Source organism: Carcharodon carcharias, chromosome 16 (assembly GCF_017639515.1).
Source record: "Carcharodon carcharias isolate sCarCar2 chromosome 16, sCarCar2.pri, whole genome shotgun sequence".
Taxonomy (NCBI): domain Eukaryota; kingdom Metazoa; phylum Chordata; class Chondrichthyes; order Lamniformes; family Lamnidae; genus Carcharodon; species Carcharodon carcharias.
Window position 1 is genome coordinate 113,755,679 of NC_054482.1, and position 24,696 is coordinate 113,780,374.

At 44.1% G+C, this 24,696-nt stretch overlaps 1 protein-coding gene across 1 annotated transcript; it reads left to right on the forward strand.

Annotated features, from left to right (window-relative positions):
• The first annotated feature begins 483 nt into the window (after positions 1-483).
• LOC121288985 (di-N-acetylchitobiase-like) lies at positions 484-23,866 on the forward strand. Its single transcript, XM_041207845.1, has 9 exons — positions 484-594; positions 3,947-4,118; positions 6,467-6,549; positions 7,516-7,654; positions 10,355-10,563; positions 16,403-16,574; positions 16,660-16,757; positions 22,094-22,255; positions 23,681-23,866. The coding sequence occupies exons 1-9, from the start codon at positions 484-486 to the stop codon at positions 23,864-23,866; spliced, it is 1,332 nt and encodes a 443-aa protein (XP_041063779.1).
• Positions 23,867-24,696: the final 830 nt, after the last annotated feature.

Sequence of the window (24,696 nt, forward strand, 5' to 3'; positions counted from 1 at the left end):
CTTTTTGTGAAATAAATTCAAGTTCTTGGATGTTTTTGGCTCGATTTAAACAGAGGCATGAACCGGTTTAAAGTGGGCTAATACCATAGCTGAACTTCCTGACATCAGGTCTAAATTGACCTTTTGTTTTACCTGTCATTAACAAGGCTGCAGCTAGGCTGCAGCTACCGGTCTCTCCGGAGTGAGGTGCAGAGTCGGCACACCAGCATTATATTGAGCGCTCCCCACAAAGGAACGCTGGGCATGTCTGGATGGGGTTGCTGTAGAGCTCGACTTTTTGCAGGATAAAGATTAATAACAGGGAGGGTCTGAATGGGACAGTCTGACTTCCAACCTTAAAACTGTTTCACAGCAAGTTTGAAAGTTCTCCGGAATTTTAAAATTTAAAATTTTGCATCAGGCGGGAATTGTAATGAAGCCGGTACAAACTCCAGCTGGTGCGGGACAACCTCCTGCACTATGGGCTGAGAGACAGGCTAATGGATGGGGCCTCATATTACTTCCCCTCAGTACAATTTCTACCCAGGTTGCTGGTCTAATATCTGGGTTATTTGGCTCCTGGTATGGAACTGGCTGCCACAAGAAGCAGTTGTGGTGAGTAGCATGGATTCATTTAAGGGAAAGCCAGATAACGGAGTGTGGGAGGAAGAATAAAAGGATTTTTGCTGATAATGTGAGGCTGAAGTGAGTGAAGATGAAATGAGGTGTGAGGAGGTTCATATGGGTGTAAACAATGGCATTGACCTGATGGGCCGAATGATCTGTTCTGTGCTGTACACGCTACACATTTATGTATAAAAGCAAAATACTGCGGATGCTGGAAATCTGAAACAAAAACAAAAATAGCTAGAAAAACTCAGCAGGTCTGACAGCATCTGCGGAGAGGAACACAGTTAACATTTCGAGTCTGTATGACTCTCCATCAGAACTAAGGAAAAGTATACCTTGTTGATATGAATCTGTAAGTGTTTTGTGGTGTTTAAAACGCCATTAGATACTGAATGGAAAGTTTATTGGTTTATTTTGTATCCAACAAACTGAATGAAATGTTTGTGAAAAGCTTCAGTGACGGCAGCAGGTAAGAACAGGAATTACTCAGATCTTGAACAAGATGGGTAAATTCTTCACTTTCCCCTCCCCTTCACTCCCTTAGTGACGTTATCAACCATCCCAGCAATAAAGAACAGAGCTCTATGGGCACTGAGGGAACAGATCAGTAATAAACTTACCAGTTATAGTCCAGAAGGAGAACACACACACATGCAAATTTTGAGAGACTTTACTCTGAACAAGGGAATGTTCAGGAGAGGAAAATACCAATTTCCATCAGGCCATTTCTAAATTTCAAAAGCGAATGCCCAGTTCCCTTCATTCAGTTTCTCAATAAGAGCCTCTTTAATGTCCCCTTAAAATTGCTGTGTTAGCTACCTCAACAGTGTCCCTGTGCTGCCAAGCTGCTGCCATCCTTAGTGTGAAATATTTCTCTCTAATCCATCTATGCATTGCATCTTTTGAGTTTCATCAGTAAGGGAGAAAGAACAATGTATATTTATATTGTGCCTTCCACATCGTCAGGCACCTTCCAATTAAATAACTGCTTTTGTAACACACTCAGTATTGTGTTTATGGGAATAGAGCAGCCAATGCATTCTCAGCAAAATCCCACAACAGCAATAAGATAAATTACAGCTAACTTCTTTTGCAGGTAAGTCTGTAGGAGTGGTGTAGGTGCACCCACAGTGCTATTAGGAAGGAAGTCCTAGGATTCTGACCCAGTGACAGTGAAGGAACGACAATATAGTTCCAAGCCAGAATTGTTTGTGGCTTGGAGGGGAAGTTGAAGGTGGTGGTGTTCCCATGATTCTGCTGCCCTTGACCTTGAAGGTGGTACAGGTCACATATTTGGAAGCTGCTGTTGAAAGAACCATGGCGAGTTGCTGCAGTGTTACTTGTAGATGGTAATCACTGCTAACATGGGGTAGGGAATGACTGTTTAAGCAGATGGGTGGGGGCCAGTTAGGTGGGCTGCTTTGTACTGGATGGTATTGAACTTCTTAAGTTTTTTTTTGGAGCTGCATTCATCCAGGCAAGTGGGGAGTATTCCATCTCACTCCTGACTTGTGCCTTGTAGATGGTGTCAAGCTTCTTGAGTGTTGTGGGAGCTGCATTCATCCAGGCAAGTGGGGAGTATTCCATCTCACTCCTGACTTGTGCCTTGTAGATGGTGTCAAGCTTCTTGAGTGTGTGGGAGCTGCATTCATCCAGGCAAGTGGGGAGTATTCCATCTCACTCCTGACTTGTGCCTTGTAGATGGTGTCAAGCTTCTTGAGTGTTGTGGGAGCTGCATTCATCCAGGCAAGTGGGGAGTATTCCATCTCACTCCTGACTTGTGCCTTGTAGATGGTGGGTAAGCTTTCAGGATTTAAGTTGTGAGTTATTCACCACAGAATTCCCAGCCTCTGACCTGCTTTTGTAGCCACAGTATTTACATGGCTGCTCCATTTAAGTTTCTGGTCAATCCTTATCCCCAGTGTATTGATGCTGGGATTTCAGTGATGGTAACGCTGTTGAAGGTGAAGGGGAGATGGTTAAATTCTTTCTTGTTGGTGATGGTCATTGTTTAACATTTGCATGTCATGATTGTTACTTTCCAGTTATCAGCCCAAGCCTGAATGCTGTTGATCTTGTTGCTTGTGCCTCATTATTTGAGTGGTTATGAATTGAAATAAACAATTGACAATGGTCTCATGGTCATCATTAGACTTTTAATGCTAGACTTTTTTATTGAATGCAAAATTCTATCATCTGCAATGGTGGGATTCAAACCCATGTCCCCAGATGATTCCCCTGGTTCTCTGGATTACTAGTCCAGCGACAAGTGTCCTAGGCTTTATTAATAAGGGCATAGGGTACAAGAACAGGAAGGTTATGTTAAACCTGTGCAAAACACCAGTTTGGTCTCAGTTGGAGCACTGTGTCCAGTTCTGGGCCACACTTTAGGAAGGATGTGAAGGCATTAGAGAGAGTGCAGAAAAGATTCGCAAGCAAAGTTCTGAGGATAAGCAATTTCAGTTACGTAGAGAGATTGGAGAAGTTGGGACTATTTCCCTTGGAGGAGACTTGATGGAGGTATTCAAAATCATGGAGGGGTCTGGACAGAGTCGATAGGGGGAAATTGTTCCCATTGGTGGAAGATGGTGGAATGATGGAGAACGTGGGGGTACAGATTTAAGGTAATTTGCAAAAGAAGCAACAAAGACTTGAGGAGAAACCGTTTCATGTGACATTTAAGAGGGAATTGAATTATTATGTGAAAAGGAAGAATGTGCAGGGTGACAGGGAGAAGGCAAAGGAGTGGCATTTGATGCTTTGGTCATTTAAAGATCCAGGGCGAACACGACGGGCAGAATGGCCTCCTTCTGACCTGTAACAATTGTGATTAGCAAAGACTAGGTTGAAGGAAAGTGGTTTGACCATGGAAATTGGCCAAGTCAGGGGGAAGTGAGAGTCAGATTCAGGGGTGTCCGAGTTAAGTGTAAAGGGGGGAATACCCGAGAGAGGTTACGAGATTAACAAAGCACAAGTTGGGAAGGTGGGGGAGGCAGGTACAGGGGTGAATATAGCTCCAGAGATAGATGTAAAGGGAGAAATTCATGCAGCAATGATGCTTAAGGGTTGGTCGAAAAGGGAAAAGGTTTTGGATTTCCAGCGTCCGCAGTTTTTTGTTTTTGTTTTTATCTATATTTTTTATTCCTGGATAAATGTTGCCCCAAGTGAGGGAGTGAGAGGAAGAATAGAGAATTCCCTACAAAGTTACATTTCCGAGGATGAAGTTTGCGTCAACATTTCCCTGTGATCACACAAACCAAGATAGAGGGACCCAGGAGGTGGCATCATCACCCTCAGGAGGGTCAATATAAAGAAACGATCTCGTTGTGTCTGATAGATCTTCATCTCCGGCGGAGACGATGCGCTGGAGTTTGGCGTTGGCGCAGGTTCTGGCGGGGCTGGCGCTGTGGATCGGCGGAGGCTCCGGACAAAAACCCTGGCAAAGGTGTCCGTGTACAAGTACGAGTTTCTGCGCACCTTTACCCGCGGACCATCAGTTCCAAGTGGAGGTGGGTGTCCCAGACCGTTCAACCCCCTCGGGAAAAGAGTTGGTTTGTTTGAAGTTATCTTTTGAAATGCATTGAGCAGCGACACTTGGAATGGAGAATGGGGATGTGAGCTCGTGTCTTTCCTCATGTAGTTCAGCTCCTGTCAGCCGCACTGTTGTCCAAGTTCGGAGAGATTGTCCTCTTTACCATGTTCTTTTTAGCCCCGGGATTGGGCTGGGTTGGGGTTGGGGAAGAGAGTTCAGTGGCCAGGCTCCAGCCTGCGCTCCCGGGGAGATCCAGGCTGGAGAGGGTTCGGTGCCTCTAGCCCAGTATCAGGGACAGGCTGAGGGGGTGAACCCGGGTCGGGGGGGGGGGAACAAGTGAAGCGAGAGCAGAGGCACAAGGAGCAGCTCAGATTATTATTGAGATGCTAACGTGTTAATCTTGGTATAGTTACAGCCTGTGGAAAATAGGACAGCTGTAATATTGAGCAGTGCAAAGATATTTGAACAAGTGCAGCAGCGATAAAATGTTTATTTTCAAATGTTTGTCTGATGTGCAGAATCTTAACTGATGTGTGATCTCACTCTGACAGCCTAATACCATGGTTAAGGTTTGCACTTTTCACAGAACATTGGTCCCCCAAAACCCCAGTTAAAGTTCCTGGGATCACATGTAATAAAATTGTGATTTGACCTCAGTGATTGTATAACTGGGATCATGCTCATGATTAAACTGGATACAACTTAGCAGATCTTTCAACAAACGTAGATATGAAACGACCGTGTAGTTCTTAGGCAGTCCTTCGGAATGGGGGATGACTTGCTTGCACTCCGGCTCAATGGATTCTGAGTTGGTGGATAAATCCAACGTGCAATCTTCAGTCTCAGCTACATGTGGGGCAGGTCGTTCTGCAAGGATTGGGCAGATGAGCTGTTTGGAGGTTTGTGCACGCCCTCCGACGCCTTGACTTCACCTCCCCACATTCCCGACAAATTCCCACAATGCACTCGGTGCCCTCTCGGATGGGCCTTTTCCGCTTCGGTCATGCGCCCGGCTCTCCCATTAGTCAGCAGGTTTCGAGTTTCTCAATGTTGGGGTTGGGGTTGGAGTTGTCCACGAGAGTCCTGATGTTCCCTGTCCCGACCTTCATTTGGGCAAGTGGAAGATGCTTGTGTGTGAATTCTATTAACATGGGCCAGTCATTGCTTGGTATTTGGTGTAAAGTCTCAGCCAAGCCAGACATTGGTCCAATGGCAAGGACTTTGCAGAACATTTGGATCTCAGGCTCCGCTATGAGATACTAGCCTGTTCTCTGCATGATTATTATTTTTTATTCATTTATGGGACATGGGCTTTGCTGACTGGACGTGCATTTATTGCCCATCCCTAATTACTCTTAAGAAGGTGGGGGTGAGCTGCCTTCTTGAACCTCTGCAGTCCCTGTGGTGTAGGTACACCCACAGCGCTGTTAGGAAGGGAGTTCCAGGATTTTGACCCAGCGACAGTGAAGGAATGGCCGATATATTTCCAAGTCAGGATGGTGAGTGGCTTGGAGGGGAACTTCCAGGTGGTGGTGCTCCCATCTTCCTGCTGCCCTTGTCCTTCTAGATGGTAGTGCTTGTGGATTTGGGAGGTGCTGTCTAAGAAGCCTTGGTGAAGCCCTGCATCATCCAGTAGATGATACACACTGCTGCTACTGTGTGTCGGTGATGGAGGGAGTGAATGTTTGTGGATGTGGTGCCAATCAAGCAGCCTGCTGTATCCTGGATGGTGTCAAGCATCTTGAGTGTTGTGGGAGCTGCACATATCCAGGCAAGTGGAGAGTATTCCATCACACTCCTGACTTAGAATCAGATTCATAGAGCTTTACAGCACAAACAGGCCCTTCTGCCCATTGTGTCCTCATCGGCCATTTATTCTAAACCCATTTTCCAACACTTGGCCCATAGCTCTGTATGCTATGGCATTTCAAGTGCTCATCTAAATCTGTCTTAAATGTTGTGAGGGTTCCTGCCTCTACCACCCCCTCAGGCAGTGTGTTGCACTCATACTCCTCCCCACTTGTGCAGCTGAGCCACCCATAGTGCTGTGAACTTGGCCCTGGCTGCACCCTCCAGAGGAACCTTCACCCTCACTGTTTTCCAACACAGAGAAACGGTTCTTGAGTGAGATGCACTCTGGGGCTTTCCTGACTACCTGCCTGCCTCCCTTCTTCTGACTGGTGGTCACCTGTTCCCTCTCTGACTGCACTTCCTAAAGCTGCAGAGTGACCACATCTAAACACATGCTACCCTCTTAACCCTCAGCCTCGCGGATGCCCCGCTCTATCTCCAGCTGATGCTCAATCTCAGAAACCCATTGCTCAGGCTGGTTAAGCCGGTGGCACTTCCTGTACACGTGGTCATCCAGACAGCAAGGAGGGTCTAAGAATTCCCACCTGATGCAGGCGGTACAATACACGGGACTGAGCTCCCTTGCCGAACTTTGTTTTTAATTAAAAGACTATTTATTTAAACTTAAGCCAAATAGAAAACGATTTAGTTTTTCTTTAAAAAAACAAATGCTGAGACTCTGACCTTCTGTAATGTCACTTTAAAGTGGAAAAAAAACAACTTACCCACTACCTACTAATCATCTATCATTTTGTCGTGACGTCACTTCTTTCGAATTCCAGCGCCGCCGAGTGTCTGGGTGAGAACCGGCAGCATCTGCCTTGGGGAGTCAGGAGGTGAGTTACTCGCCACAGGATTCCCAGCCTCTGACCTGCTCTTGTAGCCACATGTATTTATATGGCTAGTCCAGTTCATTTCTGGTCAATGGTAACCCCCACAATGTTGATAGTGGGGGGTCCAGTGATGGTAATGCCATTGAATGTCAAGGGGCAGTGGTTAGATTCTTTCTTGTTGGAGATGGTCATTCCTGGCACATGTGGTGCACAAATGTTACTTGCCAGTTGTCAGTCCGAGCCTGGACATTGTCCAGGTTCTTGCTGCATTTGGGCATGGGCTGCTTCAGTATCTGAGGAGTCACGAATGGGGCTGAACTTCTGACCTGATGATGGAAGGAAGGTCATTGATGAAGCAGCTGAAGATGGTTGGACCTAGGACACCACCCGGAGGAACTCCTGCAGTGATGTCCTGGAATGGAGATGATTGACCTCCAACAACCACGACCACCTTCCTTTGTGCTAAGTAGATATTTATGTACGCAGGTACATACGTGACCTGTTGCTAAGTGGGCAGTATGGCAGCAACAAGATCTCCAGCTATATAACCTGCAGACTAGATGTGTTCATTATTCTTTCCTGATGCTGTACCCTGGGGACAATTATATTGATAGGAAAAGAAAATCAATATTTTTAAGGTCAGTTTAATGTCCTTCATTTCTTCAGCTGACAGTTTTATTTTTGCACCAGGTCCTTGTCTTTGATAGTGGAGGATCGGATTGGACACATTACGACTGGTCTAAGATCACGACTATCGTTGCCTTTGGAAAGTATGACCGTGAGCTTTTGTGTCATGCTCATGCAAATAACGTTCGAGTCGTCCTGAAAGGTAATTAATTTGATCACAGAGAAAGAAGCCCTCCTCTCTTCTATTGCATGCTGCGTTAATGAGAACCACTTAAAGGGACATACAGCGTACAGATGTGACTTTGCTATTCTGACCCATCTCCCCCTTACATTGCAGAAATTCCTCTCCGGCTCTGATACAACTGTTGCAAATTATTCTACATTCCATTTACAATATTAAAAATTTTACAGTAGCAAAACCACTCCGACCTTTAAAACCTTACTTCCTGTTGTCAAGTTTTCCCAAGTTTTTGTGGCTCCCTTTTCCATTTATAAATTCCTCAGCCAACATTTATAATGCTATCTGTCAACTTGTTTCACAGCAATGAGAGCCTCCTGACCATGCCGGTTACGTAGCCTCTCTTTTGCCACTTGCAGTTTAAAGTGTCATTTAACGATAAATAATATCAGATAAAAATCTTATTTAAAAGTAAATTTCACAATGGGAATTTATCTAAATGGACAAGGGCAGCAGATAGATGGGAACACCGCCACCTAGAAGTTCCCCTCCAAGTCACTCACCGTCCTGACTTGGAAATATATCGTCGTTCCTTCACTGTCACAGGGTCAAAATCCTGGAACTCCTTCCCTAACAGCGCTGTGGGTGTACCTACACCACATGGACTGCAGCGGTTCAAGAAGGCAGCTCACCACCACCTTCTCAAGGGCAATTAGGGATGGGCAAAAAATGCTGGCCCAGCCAGCAAAGCCCACATCCCTTGAATGAGTTAAAAAAAACTTGTCTGAATACGTTGGTTGAAATATCCCACACACTACTCCGCTTTATCTGACAACACTTACTCCCGGGACCTCTTTGCATATTGGCATGGGAGATCGGCCTCTGGTGTGTTTTTTCTTCCCCCCAACTTTCACCTCCAAAACTTGTTGGTCTTTGTTGGGTCTGAGAGCACTGCTGCATGTGGTCCACAAGTGGGGGCAAGGGGAATAATTATGGAAAAGGAGATTGGCATTTCAAAGAATTCTGGAGATGGTCAGGGGTTGCAAGGACTTAGCAGTATTGGGAGTGTGAGGGGAAGCAGCGTGTAACATTTCTTGTTGGGAGGGGCTGTGGAGGAGTTTAATGCAGTGCTACTCAAAATGTCTCTTTGGGGTCTTCAAGCCTTCAGCCATCACGTTGCTGCAAATTAAGTGCCCAAGCTGTCACTACTCTGTTGGTTGATCCCACATTCTGTTCCAGCCATGAGCCTTAAGCACAAATGCTTATTTAGCAAGCCATAGACATGCCAACATGGCTCTGGGGTTTATTTCTACAGGAATAGAATTCAAAAGCAGAGGGGTGATGTTAAAACTTTTCCAGATCCCTACAAAAGCAAAATACTGCAGATGCTGGAAATCCAAAATAAAAATACAAAACACTGTAAATACTCAGTGGGACAATCAGCAGCTGTGGAGAGAAACAGGGTTCACATTTTAGTTAAGATATATATTAAACAGAACCTTGGTTTGACCACGCTTCGATAACTATGCACAGTTGTATCTGCATATCACAAAAACGGATGTAGGCTCACTGGAAAAAAGTGCAAAAAATAAATATGGAATGGAGAGTGTATAACCATCAGGGAAGACTGAACAGGCTAAGGGTCTTTCTGCCCCAGAGAACTGAAGGCTGAGATGTGACCGACTTGACAAGGCAGATAATGTTTCTATTTGTGGGAAATTCTCAAATTAGTAGCCATAAAGATGAGATAGTAATAAATCCAGTAGGGAATTCGGGAAATACTTCCTTACCCAGAGAGCGGTTAATGCAAATAGCAAGGATGTATTCAAGGGGAAGCTGGATGAAGACAAAGGGAATAGAAAGATAATTCAATAGGAAGTTGAGATGAAGTAGTTACAGTGAGAGGCTCTTGTGAATCATAAACACTTGTTAATTCTATGTAAATATTCTGCCTTTTAAAAATAATGGAAAGAAAATAATTGGCTGTGGGTTATGCAGCTTCGATATTGCAAGCTGGGAAATTCTACAAACTGATTCAAAGCCTTCTCTTTACCGTTTACGGGGCAAAAAAAATATCCAATGTTAGTCCAGGGGTTGGAGATAGGCCGAGGCACTTGAAAAGTTACAGGAAGCCAGTGAGAAACCTTGGTGATAACAATGTGGAATATATAGACACAGGCCACGTTGTTTGCAAAATTCCATTAAAAAAAGAGAACAGGGTATGCAAGTACTCTGTCCCTCTCTTCTAGGTCAGAAGGTTGGGTTTACTCCAGGCGCCCGCACAAGGACAACACTGAGGGAATACAGCTTTGCCAAAGTTGCTGTGTTTCTAATGAGACATTAAACAGACAACTTGAGGAAGAACAGGGAGTTCTCAGTGTCCTGGGCAAACTCATCCTGTAATCAACACCACCAAAAAAAAAAACAACCCTAAACTAGTTATTTATCTAGTTTCCTATGGGGGTCCTTCCTAGAGACAAAATTAGCTGCCACATCCACTTAGAAAACAATGTGATTGCAATTCAAGGATAATTAATTGAACTGAAGTATTTAAGGGCATCTTGAGGATGTGAAAGGCACTGCCTAAATGCAAATTCTAGCTAAATCTGCCTCTCCTACTATCTACTTGACATCGGCAGTTCTTTTTGGCAAAGTGCCTTAGGGCTATTGGCCCGTGAATGATGCTGTATGAACATTTATTGTTCTCTCTTTGTGCTTCACCAGCAACTATAGCACAGCACAACTTACTAAACAGAAACAAGCGAGCAGTTTGGATCAAAAGAAAAATATTGTTGGCAAGAAAGCAATTTATGGATGGCATCAATATGGAAATATGGGAAACTGATACTCCTGGATCTGAACATTATCATGCAGTATCTCAGCTGGTTGAGGAAGCCACACAAATCTTCCACCGGGAAATACCAGGGTCTCAGGTAAAAGAGCTATTACTTTTAAAATGGAGACAAACAAATTTGTTCCTAATTGATTATAATAAAACATGGACATTTTTCTGGATAAGAAAATTGCAGTGACTTCTGGCTGTTGCTTATAAGCACATATCACCTTTCTGCAAAGCTGCTCAGCTTCAACATTTCAGTTTAAGCTTAAACTGGACATTCAGCTGACCTGGTGTTGCAGCCTTTGTAGCTTAGAATTGTACAAGTGAATTGAACCTCAGCTGCAAGTCGGTATGGTTTGAACTGTAATTTTCGCAAGTATAAAAATGAGATAGCACAAAATAGGCCATTCAACCCATCCTGCCTGTGCCCGCTCTTTTGAGAAACCTATCCATTTCATCCTGGTCCCCTTTTTCTCTATTGCTTTACAAAGTTTTTAATCCCTTCATATATTTATTCCCTATTCAAAGTTACTATTGAATTTGCTTGCACCATCCTTTCACACTGAGCATTCCAGATCAGAACAACTCACTGCATGGAAAAAAACAGACACGAACAAAAAAAAAAGGTTCTGTTAAAGTTATGTTGCCAGGACTGATGATGCACTTCAGGTCCTTCAGCACCCACCAATCAAGGAGAAGACAAAATATTTCCTCAGGTGATCCAGAGCAAGAGGGTAGGTAGGTAGAACCAGTCACAGTCCACATGGGACTGGAGACATCTCTCTCTAATAGAGAGAATTGGTTATATGGCATGTGGGGACACCACTCCACATCAAACATGGGGGAGGCAAAGAGGCAGGTCCCAAGTATACCTCAGCTGGAATGGGTATGGAACCCACACTGTTGGCATTATTCTGACCCACCTTGAACCTGTGTTCTCTGGTTACTTGCCCAACTACCACTGGCAACAGGTTCTTCTCATTGACTCTAACAAAACATTTTATGATCAGAACAGCAAACTTTCATCTATATAGCAATGTATAAAATCCTTCGTAAATGCCCCACATTCACTTTGAAATTAAGGGACCATTAAATAGACAAAAAAAATCACTACATTTTACTGGGTGATGAGTTTCACATCAAAAACCTCTAACTCAGTGCCTGATTTTTTTGAATGGAGGCTCATTTCTATCTTGGGGGTAATATTGAGAAAGTGTGGGCCAGATAAATGCTGGTCCATGCTAAGTTATCTGATCTCAGATAGGATGTTGAAGGATACAACAGCACTAAAAGTAAATTGGGTCAGTGAAGGTCAGTTAAACTATCTAATTACTATCTGGAAATCTGGTGAGTCTGCAGTGACTGTTGGGTATTAATTTGCTCTGCAGGCAGCTGATTAAGTAGGAAACCAGACACCGATCTTTTACTTAATACTAGATTTATTTTCAGGATGCAGCATTAGATGTTGGTTAGGGAGGAGGCAGACTATAATGTCTTCTCTTTTGATTAAACTAAAAATAAATTAATAAACTAATTAGTAGCCCCTTAAAGAGACACCAACAAAACCAAAAACTCTAACAGAAACATATTGAATTAAATTAAAATTACATTCCAGGGCTGGTGATGCACTCTAGCCCCTGTGGTGTTCAGTGGTTGCAGAAGGGCTCTAGTGTACTGGCGGACACCACATGCTCCCTCTTCAGGGTGCATCTGGCTGTGAACATAGCTGCAGATGGGAAGACAGTGGGGCTTAACAAATCCCTCGGCTGCCCACTGCCTGGACTGGATAATGGACACCTTTAATGGCCTGCTCCAGGAACGGGCTAATAAGGAGGCCCTCCACCCTGCACACCACCCCCCCCCACCTCCACACCACCAGGTGGCCAAAAGTCAGGTGTACAGGGCTAAAGTGCAACCAAAATTTGAGGGTCAGCCCTTCGAGTAACCAAAAATGGGCTGCAGCCTCTCACAAAGTGTATACACATGGTAGGTGGACTCCTCAAGGCTGCAGCTTGGGAGTCTGCGAACCATCTATAACCCTTTGTTGCACGGAACTGCGGCTTGTAACACCCTCCACGCCAAATCCCCGATGGTAAATGGGAGAGCTCCTGTGTAGCGAGCCCTCCGCTGGGAGCCCCCAACACCTCCGGATGGCAGGATAGAAGGCCGCAGCATGTAGGGTGGTTGGTGAGGAAGTGAGTGTGTGTGCAGCAGCAACCCGTCCAGCAAACTCCTCCACGCAGAAGGTAAAGGCACGGAGAGGGAGTTTGCGCGAGAATGGCTGAAGGTTCCCGAGGGATGTTTCGGGATCTGGGACCAATGTGAAATTCCGTTTGGACGGTGGGGGGTCAGTTCAGGCAGGAGTCCGTTGGATACTTGAGCTGCCGCCTCGACACCTTGAGTGCAGCCAGGGCCGAGCATAATGATCTTAAGGCCGTGGATGGCTTTAGCCGCGAGCTGGACGTCAATAGATGCACGCCGCATAATTGTTATGGCGTCATTCAGCTCAGATTCTCTTTGTACTCTTTTGAGTACCAATAAAAATAGACAAAGGGACGAACTAACTAATTGACAGCCTCTTAAAGGGGTCCTGTAACAAAAAAGATAAAACCTTTAAAGGTAGCTTTGTAAACCAAGTTAAAATGTCATTTTGGGGGCTGATGATGTACTCCAGCCCCTGTGGTGCCCACTGGTCGCAGAGCGCCTGAAGTGTGCCAGCAGACACTGCATGCTCCCTCCCCAGGGCCAGCGGCTGTGAACAGAGCTATGGGAAGAGGGGCAGACAGTCAGGTCTAAGGACCCCCTCCACAGACTGCTGCCTGGACCCATTAATAGCCACTCTGGCCAGGCCCAGGAGCTACAAGCCCATGAAGAGGTCCTCCAATCCGCCCATTCCCCACTTCCCTCCCGCCCTCAGCCTATCTCCCCACCAGACAGCCAAAGATGAGGAGGAGGGGGACAGAAGTGCAACCGAAATTTGAGGAACAGCCCCTTCGAGAAACCAAACAAGGAGCTGAAACTTCTAGCGTCCCATATACATGTGGACCACGGGGTCCTCAAGGCTGCGAGAAGTTCAGCTGGGCCTGGGAGTCCGTGCACCATCTTAGTCTACGATTGCCTGGAGCTGCCGTGCGCAACACTCTCCACACCAAATCCCTGATGGTAGAGGGGTGGGAGTGGGGGGGAGGGGACACTTCCAGATAGAGTGGCCTCCGCCGTGGGCCCCTGCCACGTCTGGACGGTTGACGTGGGCGTGGAAGCGATGGGCGCGCAGCAGCTCTGCGTGGAACGGAAAGGCGAGGAGGGAATTTCCGAGAGACGGCTCGAGTTGTGGTGACAAGGTGCCCAAGGGAGGTTTCGGGATGTGAAATTCCGTCCGAATGAGGGTCAGCCCGGGCGGGAGTCCACCGCCTGCTACAGACGCCTCGAGTGGAGTCAGGACCGAGCACCACGATTTTAAACAGTCTCCCTTTATAGATTCTTTTAAGAAAAGAGAAACATCAATAAAATGAACAAAAAAAAAATCAATAAATCAAAAAAATCAAGAAATCAGAGGTGGTGGGGTTGGGGGGTGGTGGTGACAGCCCCTGGCACTGTAAGTAAAACAAAACGTCAAAGGAAACTTACAAAATCAAATTAAAATATCATATCCGGGAATGATGATGCTCCCCGAGCCCCCGTGGTGCCCACTGATCGTGGGAGGCCTCAAGTGTACCCGTGGACACCGCTGCTCCCTCTCCAGGGCCATCTGGCTACGGACATAGCTCTGGAAGAGGGGCAGACAGTCGGGCCTGGATGACCCCCTTGACCACCCGCTGCCTGGACCTGTTGATGGCCACCTTGGCCAGGCCCAGGAGCAGGCTTATGAGGAGGTCCTCCTCCCTCCCTGTCCCTCTCTGCACTGGATGACCAATGATCAGGAGTGTGGGGCTGAAGTGCAACCAAACATTGAGGTGCAACCTCTCCAAACAACTAAAAGGAGGCTGCAGCCCTGGACAATCCTCATAAATGTGGAACACGGACTCCCCTCGGATGCAGAAAACTCATGCGCGCTGGGAGTCCATGAACCACCTTGACCCACGATTGCTTGGCACTGCTACATGCAGCACCCACCACACCAGGTCCCCCATGAACACATTTTTAAAAATGGGTGAGCTGTGGGGAATATTATTATTTTGATGACCTGGTGTCTTATTAATTCTAACTCTATATTTGCCCCAAACTTTTAATGTAATTTTTTTATACAGTCATGAACACTGTATTGCTCCAAACTTGTTAAATTCACAGCTGAATTGGACCACGTGCGAGTAAGGAATGCATTTAAAAATCATATAACTGCAAATGATATAACTACAAGGTCAGCATGGTACATGATGCGGAGGGGAACTTTAGGGCCAAGGTGTGCCTATGTACCTGCTGTCCTTGTCCTTCCAGGTGCTTCTGGTGGTGGGGTTGAGAGGTGCCATTGAAGAAGCCTTGGCAAGTGCTGCAATGAATTTTTTCGATGGGTTCTTTGGTGAAGGGGGTGAATGTTTAAGGTGACAGATGCGGGTGTCGATCAGTGGGCTGCTTTGTCCTGGATGATATTGCTCTTCTTGAGTATGTTGGAGCTGCAATTATCCAGGCAGGTGGAGAGTATTCCATCATACTCCTGACTTGTGCCTTGTATGTGGAGAAAGGCTTTGAGGAGGCAGGGGGTGAATCAGGCATCACAGAATGCCCAGCCTCTGACTTGCTTTTGTAGCCACAGCATTAATAGGACTGGTCCAGTTAAGTTCTTGGTCAATGGTAACCTTATAACCTGGTATATCCCTCATTGTACCATTTGGGGATGAACCCTGGTTCAATGAAGAATGTAGGAGAGTATGCCAAGAATATCAGGCATGCCAAAAAATGGGGTGTCAATCTGCTGAAGTTACAACACAGGACTTCAGCAGAAGCAGCAGGCTTTGGACCTATCTAAGAGGTCCCACAACCAACAGATCAGATCAAATTACTACAGTCCTGCAATATCCAGTTGTGAATTCTCCACTGGCTGAAGGTGGTTGAGGTTATTAAAGACAAGACATTGCTGAAAGGCCTCCTCAGAACAATGTCCTGGGCCCAACCATCTTCAGCTGCTTCAAAATTACCTTCCCTTCAACAGAGGGTGAAAAGTAGTGATGTTTATTGGTGATTTTTAACTCTTATAACACTGAAGCAGTCCATGCCCGCATGCAGCAAGACCTGGACAACATTCAGGCTTGAGCTAGTAAGTGGCAAGTAACTCTTTTTTTAAATTTGTTTGTAGAATATGGACCACACTGGCAACTCTTATTGTCCATCCCTAATTCCCTTGTGAAAATGATAATGAACACTCTTCTTGAATCACTGCTGTCTGTGTGGTGTAGGTGCATCCACAGTGTGCTGGCCAGTGAGTTACATAATTTTGACCCAGTGACAGTGAAGGATTGCTGATATATTTCCATGTCAGGATGGTAGGAAATTGAAAATATTGGTGTTTCATGAGCCTGCTGCCCATGTTGCTTTAAGTGGTAGAAGTCATAGGTTTGGAAGGTGCTGTTGAAGCCTTGGTGAGTTGTTGCAGTGCATCTTGTAGATGGTACACACAGTTGCTACTGTGCGTCAGTGATGGAGGGAGTGAATTTTAATGTAGTGGATGGGGTGCCAGTCAAACGGGCTGCTTTGCCCTGGATGATGTTGAGTTTCTTGAGTGTTGTTATAGCTGCACCTATCCAGGTGAGTGGAGAGTATTCCATCACACTCCTGACTTGAGTCTTGTAAATGGTGGACAGACTTTGCGGAGTCAAGAGTTAAGTTACTCATGACAGAATTCTCAGCTTCTGACCTACTTTTGGTGCCATGTTACATGCTTAACTTCTTAAAAGGTATCAGATGAAATCAACAACTTCTTCTCATTACTTTTACCTTAGGTCACATTTAATGTGCCTTGGACTCCAGATTGCACAATTGGCCGGTGCTATGATTATGCAGCAATTGCAAATTCTTGTGACTTTTTGTTTGTGATGTCATATGACATGCATCGTGGAATCTTGGACGATTGCATTGCAAAGCCAAATGCTCCCTATAACCAGACCTTATCAGGTATGTTCAATATGACCTTCTGGTTCAGGCTCTACCTGCCCTATGCAACTGTTAATCTAAGACTGTCATTAATTTTGGCATTTAGGTCTCTCTGCTTATATCAACCTGGGTATTGATTCCAGAAAACTCGTGATGGGAGTTCCATGGTATGGTTATGACTACACTTGCCAGCGCTTCTTTGAGGTAAGGAGAAATGTGTGTTTTACATTGTGCAAAAAATGGCATTGAAGTCAGTTTATCTGAAACTGTCCAATCAGGGCATCCAAGTATAACTTGGAATGGCCCAGTGTTTTTGCCTCTGTTATTTTTCCTTTGCACACGATTTCAATAATTTTGCTCTGTTACTTGTGTGGACACACACAAAAAATTCAGTCATGGTAAGAGGTAGAAGGCTAAGAGGAGAGTTGAGGAGAATTTTTTTGGTGGGGTCTGGAACTCATTGCCAGAAAGGGTGGTTGAGTCAGAAACTCTCATAACATTTAAGAAGTATTTAGATATTCACTTGCGTTGCCATAGCCCCCAGGGCTATGGGCCAAGCGCTGGAAAATGGGATTAGTGTAGTCAGGTCTTTGTTGACTAGCACAGACATGATGGGCCAAATGGCCTCGTTCTGTGCTGTAAAGGTCTATGAGTCTATAATTTTATTATCTTTTCCATGACAGAGAGAGGTAATAGCCAGACAGTCAAGAATGACGAGGATTGGCAGTATTGATGAAGAGAACTTTAAATTATTGGAGAGAGAGAGAGGGTGTTCTGGAGAGGTCAAGGAGTGAATCTATTCGGTTAGAGCTAAGAAATAATGGAGCTATCATTACACTGCTTGCTGCCTTGCACAGGTCACCAAACTAGTGGGAAAAATATAGAGAAGCAAATTTGCAAGAAAATTACAGAGAGATACGAGAATTATAGAGCAGTTATAACTTCCATTATCTTTAATATAGATTGGAATAGTGATAGTGTAAGAGTAGAGATGAGCAAGAGTTTCTAGAATGTGTCCAGGAAAATGGCATCTGTATATTTACACCACACAAGGAAGGAGACATCGCTGGATCTGGTTATGGGGAATGAGGTGGGTCAAGTGAATCAAGTGTCAGCAGGAGAACATTTAGGGAACAGTGATCATAATATCATAAGATTTAGGGTAGCTATTGAAAAGGACAAGCAGCAATCCAGAGTAAAGGTAATTAGTTGAGGGAGGGCCAACTTCAATAGGATGAGAATGGATCTGGTCCGGATAAATTGGAATCAAAGTGTAGCAGGCAAAACTGATACTGAACCATGGTCTACTTTTTAGGAAGAAATAGCTCGGTTACAAGTGTGGCATCAAGGAGCCTGAACAAAACTGGAGTCAATGGGAATCGGGGGAAAACTCACCACTGGTTGGCGTCATACCTAACACAAAGGAAAATGGTTGTGTTTGGAGGTCAATCATCTCAGATCCAGGACATCACTGCAGGAGTTCCTCAGAGTAGTGTCCTCGGCCCAACCATCTTCAGCTGCTTCATCAATGACCTTCCTTCCTTCATAAGGTCAGAAGTGGGGACATTTGCTGATGACTGCACAATGTTCAGCACCATTCGTGACTCCTTAGATACTGAAACAGTCCATGTCCAAATGCAGCAAAACCTGGACAATATCCAGCCTCTCCAACAAGAGAAAATCTAACCATTGACCCTTGGTATTCAATGACATTACCATCGCTGATTCCCCCACTGTCAACATCTTGGGGGTTACCGTTGACCAGAAACTGAACTGGACCAGCCATATAAATACTGTGGCTACAAGAGCAGGTCAGAGGCTAGGAATCCCGTGACGAGTAGCTTATCTCCTGACTCCCCAAAGCCTGTTCACCATCTACAAGACACAAGTCAGGAGTGTGATGGAATACTCTCCGCTTGCCTGGCTGAGCATAGCTTCAACATCACTCAAGAAGCTTGACACCATCCAGGACAAAGCAGCCTGCTTGATTGGCACCCCATCCACCACTGATGCACAGTAGCAGCAGTGTGTACCATCCACAAGATGCACTGCAGGAATTCACCAAGTTTCCTTAGACACTACCTTACAAACGCATGACCGCTACCATCTAGAAGGACAAGGGCAGCAGACACATGGGAACATCACCAACTGGAAGTTCCCCTCCAAGCCAATCACCACCCTGACTTGGAAATATATTGGCGTTCCTTCACTGTCGCTGGGTCAAAATCCTGGAACTCCCTCCCTAACAGCACTGTGGGTGTACCTACACCACATGGAATGCGGTGGTTCAAGAAGCCAGCTCATCACCACCTTCTCAAGGGCAGCTAGGGATCGGTTATAAATGCTGGGCCCACGTCCCATGAATAAATAAATTACCCAGTAACAATGCAAGTGATGTTCCTCACTGACAGGATGCTGTCGTCAAGTCAAAAAGACGTCCTGCCTATCACACGAGTAGTGTGGTATATGAATTTTAGTGCCGGTGTGATGTTAGGTATGTAGGCTGTATGCCCCAAAGACTGGTGGATCCTATCAAACAGCCTGTCCCTTTAGCTTATTGCAATAGGCAAGGTACTTGCAAAACTCAATACATAGTGTCCAGCATTAGATGAGATTCTGCGTTTGGACAACATTTACTAAACAACCCTGAGTGCGTGAAGAATTGCACTCAAAACCAATGTAAGATTATCAGTTGGGCTTGCAGTGTGGCTCACTTACACATGCTAGAAGATACATATATTAACATACAGGGCCCTGTCCTTTGCAGACAGAAAGAACATATTGCGCCTTTTTCAACTAAACAAAATAGACAACAGCCATTCTCTGGTTCATCCCCCAGGGCAATGCCTTGACCAATCAGTCAGCCTGCTTTTTTGAATTTAAACAAACCTTGGTAGTTAACTGTCTGTCATCAGTTCTCCATGGCAATACCATTACCAATCAGAGGCCACTTACCAACCAATCAACACTCTCTTTTCATTCAGTATAAATTGTTGTTCCCTTTACATTTAGTATTTTTGCGATGATTGGTGCACGATGAAAAGCTTCAACAACATGACTTTTTTCAACAATACTCAAGTTGCACCCTTATTCAAAAAAAGTGTAGAGATAAGCTCAGCAGCTACAGCCAGACAGTTTAACCTCAGTGGCGGGGACACTTCTAGAATGATGATACAGGAGAAAATTAATAGTCACTTGGGTAAATGTGGGTGTACGAAGGAAAGCCAGCAAGGATTTGATAACACTAGTCTAGTGATAATGATTCGGAACACTGGTCTAGTGACAATGATTTGATAACACTAGTCTAGTGATAATGATTCGGAACACTGGTCTAGTGACAATGATTCGGAACACTGGTCTAGTGACAATGCCACTCTGCCACCGCCTCCCTAACTGTCTCGAGTATTTTGATGAGATAACATGAGGGTAATGTGCCCGATGTGGTATACATGGATTTCCAAAAGGCATTTGTTAAAGTGCCACATAGCAAGCTTGCCAGCAAAGTTCGAGCTCTTGGATACAAAATTGTCTGAGTGACAAAGAAACAGATGAGTGTTTGATTTTTGGAGCAGAGGAAGGTAAATGTTGGGGGTTTGAGGGGTTGGTGTTAAGACCCCTCCTTTTCCTGACTTGTGTTGATGATTTAGATAAAAGCAAAATACTGGGGATGCTGGAAATCTGAAACAAAAACAGAAAATGCTGGAAAAACTCAGCAGGTCTAACAGCATCTGTGGAGAGAGAAACAGAGTTAATGTTTCGAGTCCATATGACTCAAAACGTTAACTCTGTGGAAGATCCATACGGACTCAAAATGTTAACTCTGTTTTTCTCTTCGTTAATGATTTAGACTTGGGTGTCGGGCACAATTTTCAAAATTTGCAGATGACACAGCACTTAGAAGTATTGTGGACTGTAAGGAGATTAGTGATGGACCTCAAGAGGACATAGACAGGCTGGTGAAATTGGCAGACAAGTGGAAGATGAAATTTAATGCAGAAAAGTGCTGACTCATTTTTAAAATTTGTTCATGGGCCGTGGACGTAGGAGGAACAGTTGGAAGAATAAGGAGAGACAACTTAAACTAAGGATACAATTCTAAAGGGGGTGCAAGACTAGAGGGTCCTAGGGGTATATGTGCAGGAATCATTGAAGGTGGCAAGACAGGTTGAGAAAGTGGTTAATGAAGCATATTGGATTCCGGGCTTTTTAATAGGGACAAAGTGTACAAAAGCAAAGAGTTAGGATATACCTGTATTAAGCCTTGGTTTGGCCTCAGCTACAGTATTGTGTCCAGTTCTGAGCACCACATTTAGGAAGGATGTGAAGGCATTAGAAAGAGTGCAGAAAAGATTGTTACATGGATAGATTTGGAGAAGCTGGCGATGTTCTCCTTGGAGAAGGGATGTTTGAGAGGGGATTTGATAGAAGTGTTTAGTCATGAGGGGTGGGGACTGAGTAGATAGAGAGGAAATGTTTCCATTGGCTGAAGGGTTGAGAACTAGAGGACACAGATTTAAGGTAAAAGAAGCAATGGCGACACATGGAGAAACCTTTTTACGCAGTGGATCTGGAATGCGCTGCCTGAGAGTGTGGTGGAGGCAGATTCAATTGAAACCTTCAAAGGAGAATTAGATAATTATCTCCAGAGAAGGAGATTGCAGGTCTTTGGGGAATAGGCATGATAATGGGACAAGGTGATTTGCTCTAGCAGAGAGCTGGCATGAACTCAATGGACCAAATGGCCTCTTTTTTTGTTGTTGTAACCATTCTATGGTTTCCATTCATATTTATTGACTTGCTTTCTGGGCTTATCTTATTGACACTATATAATATGTCCCTGAAGCATTCTGTCAGGTTGCACATCTTAAGCTTCTCACATCTATTCTCAATACTCATACCATTATATCTGGGATCAAAGGAACATACGAGCAGCAGTCAGCTATTCGAGCCCTTAAACTTGTTCTTTGGTAGGAATTAGATAATGAATAATCTTTATCTTAATCCCCATCTATCTACCTTGTACCGTAACCTTCAATAACTTTGCCTAACAAAAATCTATCAATCTCATTTTTGAAGTTATCGATTGACCGAGCCTCAGCAGCCTGCTGAGGGAAAGAGTTCCTGATTTTCTTTGCATGAAGAAGTGTTCCCTGAACATCACTGAACGGCCCAGCTCTAATTTTAAGGCCATGTCACCTTTTCCTTGACTTTACTCATAAGAGGCATTGCTTTCTCCCTATCCACTCTACTAGCTCCTTTGATCATCTTAAACACACCGATTGGATCAGCTCCTAGTCTTCTATATACAGTCTTGTTCCTGTCCCTTTGGAATTACAACTTTGTCCTCATCAATAAATGTGCCATTTAACTTATATATTTTAACGAGATACCGTCTTTTTCAAATTATAAAGCTTCAGCATTTTCAATTGTCTGTAACGATCTTTAAACTTGGAGATCATTATGCTGTTCCTGCTTTTTTGAAGTTACCAAAATAACGTCATCCACAAGTGCTATGTTTTCACCCTTTTTGTACTTCTCAGGCTGGTGGATGTGACTTGACGACATTTCATTTAAATAAATCCACTTGTAGCTTTCGAGCTAGCCGTTGGATCCCATACAAAGAGGTCATGAAGCGCCTGCCCAAATCAATTACTGGCAGATATTGGGATGACAGTCACAAAGCCCCATATTATATCTACATGGTAAGACTATCAATCAAAGCACAGTGGAGACCTGTGCATTATAACATTCCTCGTAGAATGCGAACATTGCAGTGTTTCGTGATTCAGTATTCTTTGCGTACAGGGTTCAGCAAAGTTTAGAATGTCCGTTTTGTAAGGTAGAAAATGTGTATAGTTACAGGATTGACAAGGAAATGTGAGTTGGTTAACACAGCACCAAAACCTGTTTTTAAAAATATTGTGTATAACCAGTTGCAGACATTGTCGGAGGTGCCATCTTTCAGATAAACAGTTAGACTGAGGCCTCTTCTCAGGTGGAGGCAAAAGTACACACGGCACTGTTTCGAGGGAGAACAGAAAAGTTCTCCCCAATTTCCTAGTGAATATTTATTCCTCAATCAGGATCATTTAAACGGACTACTGGTCATTATTGCTTGCTGTTTGTGGGGGCTTGCTGTGCACAAATTGTTTACTATGTTTCCTACTTTAATACAGTGGCTATACTCGTAAAGCTGGCAAATCCTTGATTTATAAACGCTTATAATTACTTTCAAAATCCCACCATGGCCTCGCCCGTCTCTATCTCTGTAACCTCCTCCAGCCCTACGTCCCTCTGTGTTTCATCAATTCAGGCACCCTGTGTATCCAGCATTATTGTTTGTGTCTTCAACTCCCTAGGCTTTAAGCTCTGGAATTCCTTTCTTAATTATCTCCACCTTTATTTTCTGTCTTTAAGACACTCATTAATACCTAACTCTTTGATCAAAATTTTGGTTACCTGGCCTAACATCTCCTTAGGTATCTGGGTGTCAAATTTTGTTCGATAATGCTCCTGAGAAGCACCTGGAGATGCTTTACTACATAAAGGCGTTATACCAGTGCAAGCTGTTCTTTTAAAACAAGCTAAAGAATGGCCTTCATATTGTATTGAACCACTTATACCATCCTAAAGTGTTCAACACAACAAGCTTCTTTGAACTGCAGTAACATAGTTATTTAATTGGCTTGGAATTAGACTGTGCATGTTAGCAGTCGAATGGCTGATTCAGTTAGATGGACAACCTCATGCTATTTTAATGTCATCATTACCCTATTAAATTATTTGCACTCTATTTCACGATCTAATCTCCAGGTGAATTTTGAATATCAGCTTCTGTTTTTATTTTGTACTCATGGGTGGTGTGTAAATGTATTAAAACACTTTGCAGATTATTACAGTACAAACAGGATAGCAGTGGCTTTCATAATCTGTGGCAACTGAGGGTTGGAAGAAAGTATCCTTGTACGTTTGCTTTCCCCAATTCATCCAACCTCATTCATTAATGCAAGTACAAGTTCAATGTATTTTAAACAATGGAGCTGAAGATGTTCAGCATTCAACCTGGTTCAGTGCAATGACCCAAACTTCGCCCCGACCTGTGTAACTCTCTTTGGCTTTTTTGGCAGGTTAATAATACACACCACGAGGTCTGGTATGATGATCCAGAGAGCATTTCAATAAAGTCATCTATCTTGAAGAAATTAAACCTGCGTGGCATAGGTGTGTGGATTGGAAATTTCCTGAACTATAGTACATATCCTGCAGCAACAATGCAGACCGAAGAAATGTGGTATGCTCTGCACTCTGCCTAAGGAAAATATTAAGATTGAGCTCGAACCATTTCATTTTCACATAATGCGATTTTTAAAATTTTACAAGAAAACACCCCAAAAAGTGAGCTAGCTTCCCTCATTAAAAAATAACATAGATCTGAGGAAAAGCTTTAACATTTTCACTTATCCATGAATTTCTAGTCAATGAAAGCAAATTTACAAATGTAATTTTCATTGCACGATTAAGCAACTTCAGGCAAACCTGTCGCAACTTTCATTGTGATTAGTGACAGTGTAGGTTAAAGCTTGATGCCAGGATATACTTATGATTCAGGGAAGGGTTCAGCTTTCCCAGTGGGTCATAACCCCTAAAGAAGGGTCATACGGACTCGAAAATTGTTTCTCTCTCCACAACTGCTGCTAGACCTGCTGAGTTTTTCCAGCATTTTCTGTTTTTGTTTCAGATTTCCAGCACCCCGCAATATTTTGCTTTTTACCTTAGGGTCATAATCCAATCCTGGCATGCACATGTGTGCTCTCTGTTTTATCCACATCTTAATTTTTTACTGTCTTTTTTATGATTTTGTTTTGCTGTAGGTTATCATTTTGAATTTGGACAACTTGTAATTTTTAGTTTCCCTCAATAAGGCATGTGAATGAGCGTATTTCTGAATTGTAATGATATAAAACATTGCAACTATTCAAATGTTGCTGAAAACAGATTTCTTCTGCTGGAGCTTTGTGCCTTGCATTCATCAGGACAATTTGCAAGAAAACCAATGTAAGGGAAACAACAATTTATACTGTATAAGAAGAGAATGCTGAATGGTTGGCAAGTGGACTCTGATTGGTAGAGACGTTGTCGTGGA

Coding starts and splice junctions, on each gene's coding strand:
- LOC121288985 (XM_041207845.1), top strand. CDS start 484: ATGGGGCCTCATATTACTTCCCCTCAGTACAATTTCTACCCAGGTTGC. Junction 595..3,946: donor TGCCACAAGAAGCAGTTGTG/GTGAGTAGCATG, acceptor TGTGTCTGATAG/ATCTTCATCTCCGGCGGAGA. Junction 7,655..10,354: donor CGTTCGAGTCGTCCTGAAAG/GTAATTAATTTG, acceptor GTGCTTCACCAG/CAACTATAGCACAGCACAAC.